Source organism: Apodemus sylvaticus, chromosome 17, assembly GCF_947179515.1.
Source record: "Apodemus sylvaticus chromosome 17, mApoSyl1.1, whole genome shotgun sequence".
In the NCBI taxonomy this organism is placed as follows: domain Eukaryota; kingdom Metazoa; phylum Chordata; class Mammalia; order Rodentia; family Muridae; genus Apodemus; species Apodemus sylvaticus.
This window is the reverse complement of record NC_067488.1, coordinates 590,301-608,001: the sequence shown is the minus strand read 5'-3', so window position 1 is coordinate 608,001 and position 17,701 is coordinate 590,301. Positions and strand designations below refer to the sequence as shown.

At 39.3% G+C, this 17,701-nt stretch overlaps 1 protein-coding gene across 1 annotated transcript; it reads left to right on the top strand.

Annotated features, from left to right (window-relative positions):
• Positions 1 to 10: 10 nt before the first annotated feature.
• Mterf3 (mitochondrial transcription termination factor 3) lies at positions 11 to 17,127 on the top strand. Its single transcript, XM_052160571.1, has 9 exons — positions 11 to 154; positions 2,551 to 2,660; positions 2,766 to 3,095; positions 4,633 to 4,785; positions 9,166 to 9,355; positions 13,291 to 13,438; positions 13,785 to 13,856; positions 15,412 to 15,573; positions 16,861 to 17,127. The coding sequence occupies exons 3-9, from the start codon at positions 2,783 to 2,785 to the stop codon at positions 17,053 to 17,055; spliced, it is 1,233 nt and encodes a 410-aa protein (XP_052016531.1). The 5' UTR covers positions 11 to 154; positions 2,551 to 2,660; positions 2,766 to 2,782; the 3' UTR covers positions 17,056 to 17,127.
• Positions 17,128 to 17,701: the final 574 nt, after the last annotated feature.

The window sequence follows — 17,701 nt, the reverse complement described above, 5'->3', positions numbered from 1 at the left end:
CGAGCGTGGCGAATCGCAGGCTTGCGGAGCGCCGGTGCACTGGGTCGCGGAGTAGGTTGCGCGGCCGCGGGGAGGTAGGAGCGCTAGGCTGCCGCCTGGCCAGATTCGGATCCGGCCTACCTGTGCCCAGCGGCGCCGGGAGCCTCGCGGCTGGGTAGGTATCGGTGCCCCGGAGAGAAGGTTCGGGCTCGCGAGGTGTGTTCCTGAGCCTTGCGGTGGCAACGCCGCCGGGCGTGTTTATCGGCTCCAGACTAGAGCCCGGAGGGTGCCCCGGCTCTGCGGAAGTCCTGCCGGGTTAAAACCTGTTGGTTAAAGAGTTCTAGGCACCGCGTCTGCGCTGCGGAGAGGCCCTTTATTACGAAGTGCGCCTTTCATCGCGGAGCTCAGGATTAGTTGTAAAGATCTTGAACTAGAGAAAAGCCTATTTCGGCTCTTGTTCCTCTTCCAAAATAAATAAATAAATAAATACATAAATAAATAAAGTGCTCGGTACAGCCGAGAACTGGAGTACCCTACTATGAACTTGAGAGATTTTAAGGACTTTTTTCTTTTGTCCTCTTAATGCACATACTGCAAGGCGTTATACACGAGTGCACATCTTTTTCTTTTTTTGGGGGAGTGGGTTTTTTTTGGGTTTTTTTTGTTTGTTTGTTTCTTTTTTGTTTGTTTGTTTGTTTTGTTTTGTTTTTTGAGACAGAGTTTCTCTGTGTAGCCCTGGCTGACCTGGAACTCGAACTCAGAAATCTGCCTACCTCTGCCTCCCAAGTGCTGGGATTAAAGGTGCACCACCACCGCCCGGCACAAGTGCACATCTTTACTCATTTCTGAGTCCTTTGTGTCTGTATTTGTCCTGGACTCACTTCCACTCAACAAACTGCAAGCCTCCAGCTTGGTCCTGAAAAGACCACTGGGAAGGTGTGTGACTCAGTCCTATCAATCACTGACATTGCTGACTGAGATTGTGAAGTTTTATGAAGGGAGCGCACTCACTGCCTAGTAAAAGCTGAGGGTAAACATTAGTCTTCAGAGCCCAGATCTTTGAATGCAAATGGAATTTAACGGAGACTACTAGGTGTGGAAAAGGTATTGCATTTGATTCTGGATAGACTCTAGAATGAAATTGGGGTTCTGGGAGCTGCTCTGTAAGTACCCTAGAGCGCTTAGACAAATCGTTTTATTGTAATCCCCAACATTATAACAAGTGCTTTGTTGCTGAGAGTGGACCCCAGGTTAGACTATACCAGTGGTTTTTTCTAGCATAGCATACATAAAAGCATTATGTGGAGAATAGTGTTTGAGCCTCCATCATCGCGGCCTACAGTGGCATGTCCAATCTTGACAGTCAATTATGACACCCATGGGATACATGTTTTAAGAAAGCTTACTTTTTGTGTTGAGCCACATTGTTCGTAACTGTCTTTGGCCACTTGTAGATTGGACCTGCCTGGCTGTGCTGAAGTTTCTCTAAAAGCTTGGTCCTGCCTAGGTGGCATAACTTAATTCCAACTTGAATGTAACTATTTGGGAGACCAGAGGAAGTTTGAGGGGGAAAGTGCCAGGTTTGGAAGCCCCTTTCCAACTAAAATTTAGCAAAACAAACAAAAAAAATACCTGTTCCACGAGGTTATTGCCCTCCTTGGGCACTTCAGAAGGAAAGATCTGCTTTGTATTATTCTTAGCGAACATCCCCAAACTATATCAAGAAATTAAACCCTCAAATGTTTGTTTCTATTCAAGGCATAAAACTATCGGAATCCTCTGGCTAGAGAAACAAAACACAGAGTTAATTGACAGTTACATATTTTGTCTGTTTAGTCGATAATACTCCTGGCTAACATTTACTGAGCAGTTTACATTTATTCTTTTATTTACTTGTGCCTCTCTCACACTTGTAGTTCATGGTAGCCTTGAAGTTTGAGTGATCCTGCTCCAGGCTACTAAATTCTTGGATTACAGGCATAACCTCCCCCTCTCCATGCTCTTTTATTTGGATTATTTTTTCTGCTGTTTTGGTGTTTGAGTTAGTTACTTGTTTGGGTTTTGTTCTTTTTCTTTTCTTTTAGACAGTCTCAATACATTGCTCCTGCTTGAGCTTCCAATGAGACATCTGTGTTGTCTCAAGAGTAGAATTACAGGAGGCATTCACTCCCATGCCCAGCTGCTCCCTCTGTGGACCTTTCTGTTTGAAAGCCTTTTTTTTTCCCCCCAAGCAGCATTTTACCAAACCAGTTTCATTCAAGTCTGTTTTGAAGGACTGGGTCTCAGACTCAGTCAACAGTTTCACTGTTCTGTTTAGGAATATAACTCATTTAAGACAGTGGGTTCTTTTCATTTACCTTTTGACTAATTTATATGCATAAAATACATTTTAATAACTCAGTATTATAGTAATCTGCAACATATTTTCTAAATACACTTCAACCCACCATTTCTTTTAAAAAGCAGATTAATAGTTGATTTGGTTCTGTTGTAATTTGAGCATTTACAAACATTTTTGATTTAACGTGATTCTTTGTTTGTAAATTATAAGGCATATCTTTATTTTTCCAGTTCAGAAGTTCCTGTTTTGGTTGGTAGCTGAGACTGATTATATTTTTGGCTTTTGATGTATTCGATATTTTTGACTGCCCCAGACATACTTATTTAAATCCATTGTTTTGGTGAGTAATTTATTATCTATTTTTGGTTTTGCTGTTTGAATACTGTTTTAAACATGTGAGTAAATTAATCTTTCTTCCTTTGATGGTTGTGTTTTTCCTTTGTAGATTAAAATGCCAAAAAAATGGCCCTGTTAGCCCAACAGTTATCTAGATGGTTCAACTCAGTTAAATTGAGTAGCTGCATTAAAGCCACACAAGTCACAAAACACTGTGCAAGACCAGGAAAAACACTGACCGGCTTCTCATCTCTGTTACCCTCTGACACTTGCTTTCTCCAGTGGGGAATTATGACTTACAGGACTTTGTTCTCGTGGAACCGTTTCCAGTCTGCCAATACAAGTAGGAAAAAGAGTTCTGCCGGAAGCACTCTGCTTCCTTCAATGAGTGAACAGGGAGAGAAGATACCTAGTCTTGAATCTGAGCTGCCTCTGGAAGGTAATTCTGGACATTGAGAAAAGTCCCCTTTTCACAGATAGTTTTGATCATGCTACATATTTAGACAATACTCACCCATTTCACATCCTGTTTTTTACCAGGCAAATAAGTTCCTAGGTTAATTTGTGTCAGATTATTTTATAGCTAAGTGTATAAGATGTTTGCATTGTAAATATTCTGTTTTATAACTTCTTTTGGAAAGTATCCTTTTGGCATTAAGTCGAATTATTAGGGTTTAATTGATAAATTTATCTTTGGAGTATACAATTTTGATATAGATACTTAAATGTGTAATAATGACTAAGTGGCAACAGTAATGTTACACCTCAGATTTCCCTTGAATTGTTTTATAGTCAACCCTCTTTCCATGCTTCCCGCTATAGGAATCCATTGTTAAACCACAGATAGAATACTACTCCATTAATAAAATGTGAAAGGGTGGTAAAAGGGGAGGTAGGGAAGAGAAACTGTGAATGAGAAAGGATAATTAATAGAGTAAAACAATAAAAGATCATAGTCTGGGTTCCTTAAAGTGACAATTTCAAATGTCGTCCATATGAAATTACATTAAAACAACAGCAGAGAACTCCATATCAGGGCAGACTGACACAGGGTTGCAGGTGGTAGGAACATAGAAATTCTCTTAAAAGAGTAATCTGGAGATATTGGCATTGGATCAGAATGAATAAATTCAAAATATCAAAACTTTAGAATGTAGATTTGGGTTTTTTTTAAAAGTCAGTCTTTCAGCCAAGTTCACGAACCATGTTAAACCCTGTGTCTCACAATGTGGTTGAAGAACAGTAGATCTTTACTATTCTTACCTGTTAATGCAACAGTGAAGAGAAATAGTTTTGTACCTTACCCAGACAAGGTGATTCAAACTTGTAATCCCAGCATTTAGGAGGCTGAGGCAGGAGGATTGCTGGGCTGTGTTCACTGCCTCAAAAATAGATTGAGTCCCTTGACCCTTCCAACAAGCTTCTTACCTTAGAGGAACAGTGGTTGGTCTCTCTAGAACTCTTAGATCTTAGGTTCCTTGTGGACCTTTATGGTGTGGGGGTCACCACTATTAGGCCATGCTGACTTCACATTTGCTGTGCATCTCCTACCTCAGCCTGTACAGTGGAATGCTGGGATTTCAGGTGTGGAGCATCATGCTAGGCTTAGACTTCATACACGTCTACTTCTGGAATAATCTCAGTATTTAAGCAATGAAGCAATGAAAGACACAAAGTAGGGAAAGTGGAATATTTATGGAAATAGATTTTGGGTTATTTCCTTCTTTAAAATTTATTTTCTTTTTAGTTATACATATGTTTTTGGGCATGTGCATGTGAATGCAGGTGCCGGCGACACCCACAGGCTGGTATTGGAGGTTCTGGAATTGGAGTTAGAAGATTACGAACTGCCTGTTGTGGGTGCTGTGATCCAACCTGCAAGAGCAGTACCCTGCAGCCCCTTTATAGAAACAAGTTTCTGCACGTACATGACACTGCTGACTTAATTCTCTCTCTCTTCATGACTCGCTGCAAAGACCTGGACGACTTGCCTCCATTGTCTCCGTTACAGCCAGTTTCAGAGGAGGAGGCCCTTCAGCTTGCTGCATACTCTCTGCTGCCCCTCTCCTCCTTCACACTCGCAGATTACATAGACCATTCTGAGACCCTGCAGAAGCTAGTGCAGCTCGGTAAGTTTCTAACCTAGCAGTCAGCCCTATCACATAATGTGTTAGTCTGTTGACCCATGGTGCGCCACTCTGTTTGCCATGTTCTATCCCCTGACCTTCCTCCTAGAGCCCACTGCCTTCATATGAATTATTCACTCAGCCTGTACCATAACTTAATATGCTGGCTAGTAGGTTATCCTTGAATCTAGATAATTAAACCTAGATTCACCCACTCACCTTACCATTGATTTAGGACCTCCATATTCTGTCTCTCCAAGTTTGTTCTTATTCTCTATTAGCTTTAGTTCTCATTGTCACTGAACAACTGCAGGTACCTCCTACCTTGTTGAGTTTGTGTGTGTGTGTGTGTGTGTGTGTGTGTGTGTGTGTACATGTGTACATGTAGAAGGCAAAAAATATTTTCATTTAATTGCTTGCATTTGTTTTGTTTTGGGTCAGGTTCTTTCCTTGTTCTGGACTCAAGATAGGCTCAGCTGATTGGCCAATGAGCCCCAGGGATTTATAGGTCTCTACTGTCTCCACCTACCTAGTACTAGGATTACAACTGCACATCACCCACCAGGGTTTTTTTTTTTTTTAATATGGCTTCTGGGGTTCTAACTCAGGGCCTCAGGTATACACACTGAACTATCTCTCCAGCCCCAACTTGATAACTTCCTTTTCTTCTGCCACGCGTTGGCCATGTAAAATATCTGTAGTGTTACTGTTCTTTCTGTAATGCAAATTGACTATACTGGTTAACTGCTTAGTACTGGTAAAGCTTTCAAGGCCTCTGAGTTCTCCTACATTCCTGCTTATCAATCCTTGCCTTGCCTACTTCACTTTTTTGGTTGGCCAGCAGGTGGAGAACTATTTCAAGTTCAACAGCTTCTGAAATCTGTTCTCCTGCCTTACCATCTGGGAGACTCTTCTATGAGTTCCACTCTACCTGTTTTTTATGCCTGCACTAATCACAGCATATGGTAATGTTTCACTCTTGTTCGTGACTTAGTTAGCCAGGTGTTACCCAAATGTGTAAAAATTGACCTATGTTCCCAAGAAACTTCGTGTGAAACTAGTCATGTAATCCCTCCATAGGGAGCCAGAGGTAAGCAGATACCTGTGAGATCAAGGCCAGCCTAGTCTACATAGTGAGTTCTAGGCTATTCAGGTTACAAATACCTATTTGAGAATAACTAGAAGAAGACAGAGATAAAATGAGAAGTCCCCAGTGAGATAAAAATAAAGACTCTTTCACTAGCCTAAGCATCCATCAGTTAGTGAATAATGAAAGGAACTGCAGTTCACATACACACAGTGGGATGCCACTGCCAGCAGCAGCAGAGGATGAAATACTGTCATTTCCAATAGGATTTGGAGGACTTGCATACAGAGACATATTTAGTTAGTAGAAGATGAATAAACTAAGCTCACAGAAACAGAGAAGAAAGTTGTTTGGGGTAGGGGAGGTGACCATGGGGAGATGTTGGTGGAAGGGTACAAAGTGTCCATTCTTAGTAATCTCTAGAAATCTATAATGTACTAAGAGTGTGTTTTAAATATATGTACACACACACAAATACATGGGATGATATGTTAATTAGCTGTATAATCAACAAACAGTGCAGATATACCTAAAACATCTATTGAACCTCAGAATATACACATCTTAAGAGATGCTTTCTGTAGTAAGTTCAGAGATGAGAGATGACATATGGTATCTGCTTCGAGCAGCAGAGTAAGTTACCTTTCAGAACAGCTTCCCTACCCTATAGCAGGTACTTAATGTGATGAAGAATCAACATGGTCCTGACCTATGAATAATTTACAGTATACTTACAGTTTTGGTATATGTTTCAGCCATTCCTTTTGTATGAACTTATAATTTCAATAGCATTCCTTTAGAAATTAACTGTAAATGACAATAACCTAGAGGATCCATTATTGCTTGCCATTGTTTTTGAATAATAAAGCCTAGGTCCTCTTCTGTTTGTTTTCCTGCTTTTTTCTGCTTGTTCTAAATACCATGAGGCTAGTCCTGTGCACAGGGACTCCTATGTAGCTGGCTTCTAGGCAGCTTCTGCCAGGGCACTGTAAAGGCTAGAAGTGCCAGGCCAGGTTATTTCCCTCATTTTCTCTCTTCTTTGGGTCTTTTAACTTCTCCATGGCAACAGCTTTCTTTCATGTGGCCCTTCACTAATAACTAATAACCTCTGGGCTCTGGAAAAGGATCTCTGTTGCTAGACATGCCTTTGTGTGTCCATTTAACTCTGCTCATACCATCATATTAGATTTCCTGTTCTGTAGGTTAATATGCTTTCCAGACCTTGGCTGATGACCAAGTATATATATGTAACAGAAAAAGAGGCAGTGCCAGGATCTCTTAGAGCATCTATTGCTCACTTTCTATCCCCTAGCAGAAGTGGCTGGATTTTCTTGTTAATGGAATCGTGTATGAACCTTGTACTCTCCTGATGGGATTTTTTTCCCACTGCTTCTAAAAAGCAACCCCACAACCAGGGTATGATAGCTCATGCTGAGTGAGGTCCTCTAACATGTAAACTCACTTGGAGTCCAAGTCTTTAGGTTATTTTAAAAGCATTTCCCCTATCCATCACAGATTTTTGAAACTAGTTTACATCTCATTTTTTGAAATCATTCATTGATTGCACTTGGTTTTGTTTTATTTTTAAGTTACAAAAGAATTACATATAATCAATTGAAAGGATGGTTTTCAAATGATAATACAAGCTAAAATCAAAACATGATGCAGGTATAGAATTACAAGCTCTGTAGTTAGGATAGGTGGCAAAGTACTTTATCTAATTGACAAATATGATGGACTGGATGTTAATTGTATATCATACTTTGTCATTTACATAATGGTTATGCTCAATTTATATCTGAAAGAAGAGCCTGTTTTTGGACAGAAGAGGTAAAATATTTGGAATTGATTTTAATGCTTTAATTAGTCCAGCCCCCAAAATTGGCGATCGGTGTATTCAAACGCTAAAGATTCTTGCCCCCAATTGGTTTTTGATCGATCACTAAGGAGCCAATGGCTAAGCAGATAGATTAAAGCTGGACCTTTGGAACTAGAGAGGAGAGGATACAGAGGGAGACAGATCAGGTTTAGAGCTGCAGAAGGAAAATCATCTGAAATGTAGGTGAGAAAGAATGTGGCCCCCACAAGGGCTGCCCAGAAGCATCTTGGCCAACAAAGACTAGGGAGCCACCCAGAAGGAGCCAGGGCAACAAGGATAAAATAAAGAATTAGAGGGCATTAAGCCAGGAAGGATTACAGGAGCGAAATGTGCTAGATGTGGGGAAGATTAGAACTGTTCAACCTTTGAGTTAGTTAAGGCATATTAAAATTAACTGGTGTGCATGCGTGCGTGCGTGCATGTGTGTGTGTGTGTGTGTGTGTGTGTGTGTGTGTGTGTGTGTGCTCATGCGTGCATTTCATTTCAGAATCCAGATAGCTCCTAGGTGGGTACAGTGAGTGAGCGTGACCCACCAGGAGCAGAGCAGGTTAACTAACTACTGCTACATTATTGAATTAAAACGTCATCACTAGTGTGTAGTAAATTGTTTTAGTTTATTCTGAGTTAATTTGTGGTCTCTATTCCATGTGGTAGTGTGGTGTACATGGATATGCACACCTTCATAATAACAAGAAATTTAGATTTGAAATTATATTTGTTTCTAAAATTGGTGAATGGATATGATGATTTTTTGATTGTGGATACTATGATGAAAAATGGTATTTCATTGCTTTTATAAAACATATATAGCTGGGCAGTGTTGGCACATGCCTTTAATCCCAGCACTTGGGAGGCAGAAGCAGGCAGATTTCTGAGTTCGATGCCAGCCTTGTCTACAGAGTAAGCTCCAGGACAGCCAGGGCTACACAGAGAAACCCTGTCTCGGAAAACCACACCAACAACGACAAAACATATATAAAAGTGCCTTTAGAAATAATCTTAGAAAGTGGGTTTTGTGGTGCTGAGTATTGAACCTGTGGTTTTATGGATACGAAGCAAACACACTGCCATTGAACAACCTCTCCAGCCATTTTTGTTTTCTTTGTATTTTATCTTTGTATTTTAAAATAATCTCTTCAAGTTTCACCATTAACCATGAACTCACCATATAACTCAGGCAGGCCTCAAATTTTTGATCCTCACTCAGCCATCCAAGTAGCTATCAACATGATTTAGTGACTTTGTCTTTGGGGAAATTTTAAGCACAAACATTTTTGTCTTCTTTTCTACATTGACCTTTTAACATGTAAATTGATTAATCAGTATTCATTCATATTCATCAGTAATTTTTTTCTGTATGAAATTAATGACTTGAATAAGAAATTATTTTCAAACCAGTCCTTTTCATTTGTTATAGGAGTGGATTTGTCTAAGATAGAAAAACATCCAGATGTTGCCAACCTCCTTCTAAGGCTGGATTTTGAAAAAGACATTAAGCAAATACTGCTATTTCTTAAAGATTTGGGTTTAGAAGATAACCAACTGGGACCATTTCTGACAAAATATTATGCTATTTTCTCTGAAGACCTTGAAAATCTTAAGACCAGGTAAAGTTTGAAATGATTGCTACATAACCAAGGAAGTACTTATGGAAAAATAACTTATATATGTGTGAGAAACTTTCTGGTCTGCTGTTCAAGGATCTGCTGGGTGAGTATGATTGATTGTATATATTCAGCCCAGAGAGTGGCACAGTTGAAAGGTGTGGCCCCGTTAGAGTAGGTGTGTCACTATGGGTGAGAGCCTTAAGACGTAAACTTTAAGAGCTTCATCCTAGCTGCCTGGAAGCAGCCTCCAGAAGAAGCTGCCTTCTACACCATGCTTGCCTGGATGCTGCCATGTTCCTGCCTTTGTGATAATGCACTGAACTTCTGAACCTGTAAGCCACCCCTAATTAAATGTTGTCCTTTATAAGAGTTGCCTTGGTCATGGTATCTGTTCACAGCAGTAAAACCCTAATATTAAGACAGTAAGTGTCAACGGTTCTTTAGTTATGGACTTCTGGAGAGTATTTAAAATAGTTGTTTTGTCAACCATCAATTATTATTTTCTCATTTCAACTTACTTATGAGTTAATATTGAAATGTTTCTCCTCAGAAACCATAAATTTTTTCTCTGATGTTTCTATTAACAAATGATTGAATTATCTAAGAATACACTTACAAGTTGGGCAAATTGTGAAAGCATGGTTGGTCATTACTGTTTTTTTTCTTTCCTTTTTCTTTTTGGAAACAAGGTTTCACTATATCATCCTGAACTTATAACATTCCTGCTTTGGCCTTCTAAGTGCTGCGATTATAGGTGTATACCACCATGACCAGTATTTCTGATTTTTGATGACAGATATTTAGCATTCTTTGAGCAAATTGTTTAATAATAATAACATACTTCAATAATATGCTCTCATAAATTGAAATTCCCTTTGTAGTAATTATGGTTCTCTCAAGAAGAAAACTGGTCGCCTTTTAATACAAATATATTTATTAGAGCAGATTACAGGTTGTAATCTGACTGGTCCAACAGTGACTGTCTCATGACCAAAAAGCCAAAATGCTTTAGTTGTTTGATCCGTAAAGTTGGAAGTCTCAGCAATCTCAGTCTGTTGCTGGAATCTTGCAGAGTCCTGGACAGTTAGTGGTCTTCAGTACATGTTAGACTCCTAAAGCAGTTGGTACTGATACCATGGAAAAAATGCCAAAGCAACAGGATGAATGCACTTCTTGTCATCTAGAGTAAGGGTAACAGACAAAAAAAAAAAACAAAAACAAATCTTCCTTCTTCTAAGTCTTTTTATATGGGCTGCTACTAGAAGGTGTGTTCTAGATTTAAGGTGGTTCTTTCCCCCCTCAAATAATCTGATTAAGAAAATCACAGGAGAGCACCCAGAAACTTGGTTCAGTTGACTCCGTGTGCAGCCTAGTGGACATCCATGATTAGGTATCACATAGTTTCTTTGAATTGTAACTATCTTTGCACTTTAGTCATCAGTCAGACACTGTAAGATGATGTCAACCCAGAACAAGACATGGCCCTGTTCTCATGTTAATGATAACTTCACCACTTGTCTCCCCTGGGTTAGTATGTGTTCTCAGACACTGGTACTCAGTTTACCTTATTACTTCCAACACAATTATCACTCCTGAGTTTTGGCATCCACCTCCAGTGAAACACCAAGACATCTCAGTTCTATCTTGACTATCTCTCATAACAACTGGACATCTCAATCTCCACCTGGGATATTTTGCCTCTTATCCTACCAAGATAACAGCCTATTCCTCTATTGTTGCCCAGTCACAATCCTTCTAGAATAGACCATTGGCTCTCAATGTCCCTAATGCTGTGATCCTTTAATACAGTTCCTTGTGTTGTGGTGATCCCCCAATCAGAAAGTTATTTCATTACTACTTCATAACTATAACTTTGCTACTTTTATGAATTGTAATGTAAATATCCAATATACAGGATATTTGACATGTAAGCCCTGTGAAAGGGTCATACAGCCCTCTGCCAAAGGGGTTGTACCTCCATGTTGAAAATCTCTGCTCAGCCAGGTGGTGGTGGCGCACACCTGTAATCCCAGCACTCTGGGAGGCAGAGGCAGGCGGATTTCTGAGTTTGAGGCCAGCCTGGTCCACAGAGTGAATTCCAGGACAGCCAGGGTATACAGAGAAACCCTGTCTCGAAAAAAACAAGAAGGAAGGAAGGAAGGAAGGAAGAAAGAAAGAAAGAAAGAAAGAAAATAAGTCTCTGTTCTAGATTGTCCTCTACACTGGTATTAAGGTGCAGAGGCCTTGGTAGTTCCTTGAGATAATAGTAAATTAATTCCATTTCTTTGAAGTAGGAAAAAAAAAAAAAACAAAGCTCAAAACATCTGCATTTCTTACATTGAACATCTTAGTTAAGGCATCAGACTTAGATGACTGGTGCTTTTTCATCATGGGACTCAGACTCCTGTGTGTAGAAATGATCATGACACAGGAAGGAGTGACTAAAAAACTTCATACCCAGCATCCTGGCTTCAGGTATAGATTCTTTCACCATTCAAAAGCCAGTGTTTTTCATTGCTCCAGATTTATTCCAGTAAAGCATGAATGTCAAACAGTGGGAATCATTTGAGAGGTTTTGCCATGATTATTATATGAGGCATAAAAAGTTTGAGTAATTTACCCAAGATTAGACACACAGTATAATATAAATGGAAAAACTATGATTCTAACCAAAGTGGCCAACCTCCTGGATCCTGACTACTTACTGTACTTACTGATGTAGCTTCTCGCTACAATTAATTATGTGAAAGAAACATATATATTAAGGAAGCAAAGTTTCTTGCTCAAGTTGTCACATAGCTAGAGAAATGCTTATTAGAGTCTTTGTGTATAGACCCAAAAGGATATATAGTAAACAATATTCTACTGAATAGGCAAAGATATAATAATATTTAGTTAAACTTGGATTTTGGTTTGGCAGGATATAGCAGTCTTACTTTCTACACTACCCAAAATCCAAAATTATTTTATTTCGATGAAAATAATTTAGTGTGTATAATTGTGAGTCCTTTATAGAATTTCCAAAATGAATAAACTGCACATTAATTATAGACATGATAATGCAAGCTTTCCAGTACTTGGGAAACTAAGCTCAGAAAATAAAAGGTCAAGGCTAGCCTGGGCTAAGCCCTAAGACCATATCTCAAAACCAAAAAATATGTATGGAAACAGATGACTCGGTGGATAAAATGCTTGCCATCCAAGTGTGAGGGCCAGAGTATATATCTTTAGAAGCCATATAAAGCCCAATGGCATGACACATGCTGGCAATATGGGAAGCAGAGACTGGAATCTCCTAGAGCTCAGACCATAGCTAACCTGGCTTTTGTGGCCATGAACAGTAAAAGACACTCTTTTTTTGTCAAACAAGTTGGAAGGCTAAGATTGTCCTCTGACTTGCACATGAGCACCAAAACATGTTCATGCCCCTTCATCATACATATATCTTTTTAATTTAAAGATACACCCAGAAGTATACTAGATTTATTTTCTGATTTAAAGTAAATGAACACTGCATAAAATTTGTTGGGTATTTCTCTTGCAAAAGTGTCCATATTCAGGCTACTATAGAGTATATTTATTGATCTTTCTTATGGGGGAATTATAGGATACTTTTTTAAAAATACCATTTTAGCACTGAGTAGACTCAGAAGTTATGTGTATATGTATGTATGTATGTATGTATGTATGTATGTATGTATGTATGTATAGGGATACACATGTAAAAATTGATAAGATGGACGTGGAACACAGGAAGAATTGGGGTGAAAATTATGTAAATACACTACTCCTGCTTTCTGAAGTAACATCAGTAAATATTTGTATGTATGTGTATATATATATATGTGTATGTATATATGTATATATACATTTTTTGCTCTATTTATCTAGGAAATGTTTATCATGCATATGTATATGTTTTATTATTTCTCTAGAGTAGCTTATCTACAGTCAAAAAATTTCAGTAAGACAGATATTGCACGGATGGTCAAAAATGCACCATTTCTGCTGAGCTTCTCTGTGGAAAGACTAGATAACAGACTGGGATTTTTTCAGAAAGAACTTGAACTGAATGTGGAGAAGGTAAGGAAAAAAAACCCAAGTGAAATGAAATGCCTTTCCTCTTTTAGTTATTTTTAAATATCATATTTCCAAGTACCTGGCCTACACAGATGCTATTACTCCATACTTGTGTACAAAGATGACTTACGCCTAGGAGGCTCCATCAAATTGCTTCCTATGGTTTTGTTTCTGGGTCAGATTTTTCTACCAAACCATGTTGTTGATTTCTCTTTTGAAGATTCCTGTCATTTATTTGATTGGGTCATATTGTGAATTTTAGCTTTGCTTCCTTATAATGCCTTAGCTTTCCTAAGTAGTTAAATGTTTTTATATAGTGATGGTAATTATTATTATGTTTCAACTATAGACTAGAGATCTGATTGTTCGTCTCCCAAGGCTACTAACAGGAAGTCTGGAGCCTGTGAAGGAAAACATGAAGGTAACATAACTTGAAGCTGTAAGAAGCTAAATACTATACTTAAGGCAGAGTTTCTTGCTCAAGTCATCACATGCTCTTAATAGATAGAGAAACATTTTTTAGAGTCTTTGTAGAAGCTTCATAAACCACAAAAATTTTAGCAGAAGTTATTTCTAAAAGTAAAAAAATGACAGTTTATTTTAGGCAGTGTTTTTTGTACACACTACCTAATCTACCTAAATCAGTCTCCTGCAGACAGTAGGACCCATGATCCTGAAGCAGTAAGGAATAAATGGGACCTGGAAACTACTTTTTTGCTGCCTGGTATGATAGGCAGTATCTGTGCTTCCTGGCCAAGTTCCCATTCTATGAAAACATTTTTGACTATTCTGTAGTGGTTCTGATTTAGCTTTTTTGCAAACTCCACAATTGCTGCCCTTACTTAAATACAACTATGCAGTGCATAAGCTGGGCAGCTTCTCTTATTGACCAAGGCAACCCAAGCCAATAGTCACTATGCTGACTACTTTCTAGTTGGGCCTGTATCCCAATTTCACTGGGACTGTGGGAAGCAGTCACAGCATTGAGATCTGTTCAGGCAGTCATCCTGTCGTCACATGTTCCAAATCTCCTAAGCTTTAATCAGCTAGCTGGAGAGATGCAACAGGTGCCAGGCACACACTGGAGCTTCAGCGCTCAGGCTTTACGGTAGTGAATGGGAGATAGGTCTCCAGAGACCAGCTTGTTTGTGGAAGCCAAGGGCAGGCAGGGTTGCTTTTCCTTCTGTGTGTCATAGTGCCATAGTGCAGGCCTCCTGCCACCTGCACTTTGCACTTTCTGCTTCCCCCTCCTCCTGAGATTATTGTAGATTGGATTCAAGCCCACAGTCTCATAGTTGTCATCCAAATTTCAGGTCTCCACTGTAGCTCAGATTCAAACAATGTATTATCTCTCAAGATGGCACAGAGTCTCTGTATACCACAGTGCAGATGGACAAAATGGGATTCCTGTCCACAGCTAGCCCAGGAATCACTCTCTCACAAACACCTGCAGTGGTTTTGAAGATTGTGTAGTCTGTGGATATGTCTTGAGGATTGGAGTCTGCCTGTCTTAATAGTTGTTAAAATTTCTGAAAGTCTTCCTCTCAGTCTCTTGGCAGTCAACAGTATTTTTTCTTATTCTGACCCTTCTCCATAAGGGCCCATGGGAGCTTCTAGTCCAGCATCTTGTCTGGAAGTTTAGCACTGAGTGGCTTGCACCAGTCTGCACAGGCCTCTTTTCTCCATATGTTTATTCCATCTCAGGGTGTTTTGTTTTGTTTGTTTTGTTGTTTTGGTTTTTTTTCCTGTGAGCCTCATGACAATCAATGCAGAGACACCCTTGCCCTTGCATGGGTAAGGGGTTTGAAATTTGGGTGACTCCAATCCCTGTGAGCCATAATCCTTTCAAGGCTATTGGTATAAATGTCCACAAATTTTAAAAGGTTATTACTTTAAAATTTGGAAGGATCAATTTACATAGCATAGGCCAAATGCCATTTCTACTCATGACGCCCAGGAAATTTACTTTTTTGTAGGTTTATCGCCTTGAACTTGGTTTTAAACATAATGAAATTCAACATATGGTCATCAAAATCCCTAAGATTCTAACTGCAAACAAAAGAAAGCTTACGGAGACTTTTGATTATGTACACAATGTGATGAATATTCCCCACCATATCATCATCAAGTTTCCACAGGTAACATCTCCCAGCTGCCTCAGACAGCTGCCCTTGTCTTGCACTCAGCTGACTCTTTTCTCCATAAGGTCCCTTGAGGGGTTCTAGTCCAGCATCTTGTCTGAAAGTCCAGCATTGATTGGCTTGTGCCAGTCCATATAGGTCTCCTTTCTCCATATATTATTCCATCTCATGCTTCTTTTTCTGTGGGCCTTATGACACAAAGGAATGTTTTGTTCCAGAGTTATACCCACATTTAGCAGCCTATACTTTCTTTGTTCACTGTTCTCAAAGCTGTTAGTTTTCCCCAGTTGTTTTTCTTGGTGTCTTTCCCTGTGTATTGGTATCACTTTGTATCAACTTTTGGTTACTGGGAAAGAGGCCTAGAAGTATTTGCCCAGTGGAGTGCCTCATGGTGTCTGAAATACAGCCAAAAGAAGTGCTTTGGTCCAGCTCCAGCACCCCCAGATCAGCATGCTGCAGCCTCTCATTCCAGTGTGGGCCCTTCCCCCCTTGCCCCTTCATCTGAACAACAGGGGTTCTCAGCATGAGAACAGGGGCCTCAACAGGGGCCTCTCATGATTCCTTTGTCAAATGGCTGTGCTCTCCTTAGTCCTTGGGGATTTTAACATTAAAAGCCATGCATTTCCTGTTCACCCCCCAGAGGGATCATCCTCATTTTATTTTGATTTTCAGTGAGTATCAGAATTTAAAAATCAAAACAGACACTTTAATACTTCACAGATGATGAAATATTTTTTGCTAACACATTTTAGTCTCCAGTGTTGCTTCTCAAACCTGGCAGATAATCTAAACTCTAAATAGCTTGTTAAAAGAAATCTCTTGGTCTCATTCTCAAGTTTCAGGTGAGGTGGCTTTGGGGTGACTCCTAAGGCTTTATATCTAACACTCTCCTGTGTTATGTTGGCTGCCCTCCATGAAGACCTTCTTTTATTATCATTCTGCATTAGTTTTTAGTCTCTTTTAAATAAGAATTTACCTTCTTCCTTCATTCTTTAAAAGATGGCCCAGAATTTCTGTCCAATAGCCTAGGCTGTTTGGAACTCAGTATGTAGCCCAGGCTAGCTCTTAACTTAATATTCCTGCTTCATGTTACCAAGTTCTGTAATTGCAGGTGGGTATCACCCTGTCTCACGCATCACTTCTTATTTAGTAATACTTAGCGAGTGCGCGGGGAATCAAGCATACAGACGATGTCACTAATGTATTAAACTAACTTATAAAAGAGTTAACCAAGTACGTTTGTTAGTATTTCAGCTTTTTATTGTAAATTTCTTTCTCTTCCAGTTATTTAATACAAGAGTATTTAAAATTAAAGAAAGACACTTGTTTCTTGTCTACTTGGGAAAAGCACAGTATGATCCAGCAAAACCTAACTATGTTTCTTTGGACAAGTTCGTATCTTTTCCTGATGAAGTATTTTGTAAAGAGATTGCCAAAGCTTCAGTAAATGATTTTGAGAAATTCTTAAAAACTCTTTAGTTTTTTGATGAATGTTTAAATGTATTCTTGTAAAGTAAATATATACATGAATAAATGTATTTTTAAAATAAATGCCTCTAGTTTCAATATTATATTTTTTTCTCATCATTCCTTTTTTGGGTAACTTTTTGGTTTCACTTTTGGAATTCATTGTTTATTTTGATAGGAAAATTATATCACTTTCCCCCTTTCCTTTTTTCCCTCCATGCCCTCCCAGGTACCCCCTCTCCCATCTCTCCCATACCCTGCCTCAAGTTGATAGCCTGTTTTTATTATAGCAGTTACCTGTGTATATACATTTATAAATGTGCATGCACAAATATATAAATACAGTCTTCTGATTATTTTTGTTGCTTGTGTAGTTGGTTTCAGGGCACATCATTCTGCATTGTCCAACTGTCTTAGTCACTTTTCTGTTGCTGTGAAGAAACACTATGACCGAGGCAACTCTTTTAAAACATTTAGTTCGGGGCTTGGGGCTTGTTTACAGTTTCAGAGGTTAGTTCATATCATCATGGCAGGGAGCATGGCTGCATGCAGACAGATAGAGCGATGTAGAAGTAGCTGAGAGTTCTACATCCTGAATCATAGGTAGACAGGAAAAGGCTAGCCCTGGCATGGGCTTTTGAAACCTCACAGCCCACCC

What these genes read in the sequence shown, in the direction of transcription:
- Mterf3 (XM_052160571.1), top strand. Translation starts at nt 2,783, where the DNA reads ATGGCCCTGTTAGCCCAACAGTTATCTAGATGGTTCAACTCAGTTAAA. An exon ending in TTGAACTGAATGTGGAGAAG is followed by an intron (nt 13,439 to 13,784) that starts GTAAGGAAAAAA and finishes TTTCAACTATAG; the next exon opens with ACTAGAGATCTGATTGTTCG. An exon ending in CTGTGAAGGAAAACATGAAG is followed by an intron (nt 13,857 to 15,411) that starts GTAACATAACTT and finishes ACTTTTTTGTAG; the next exon opens with GTTTATCGCCTTGAACTTGG.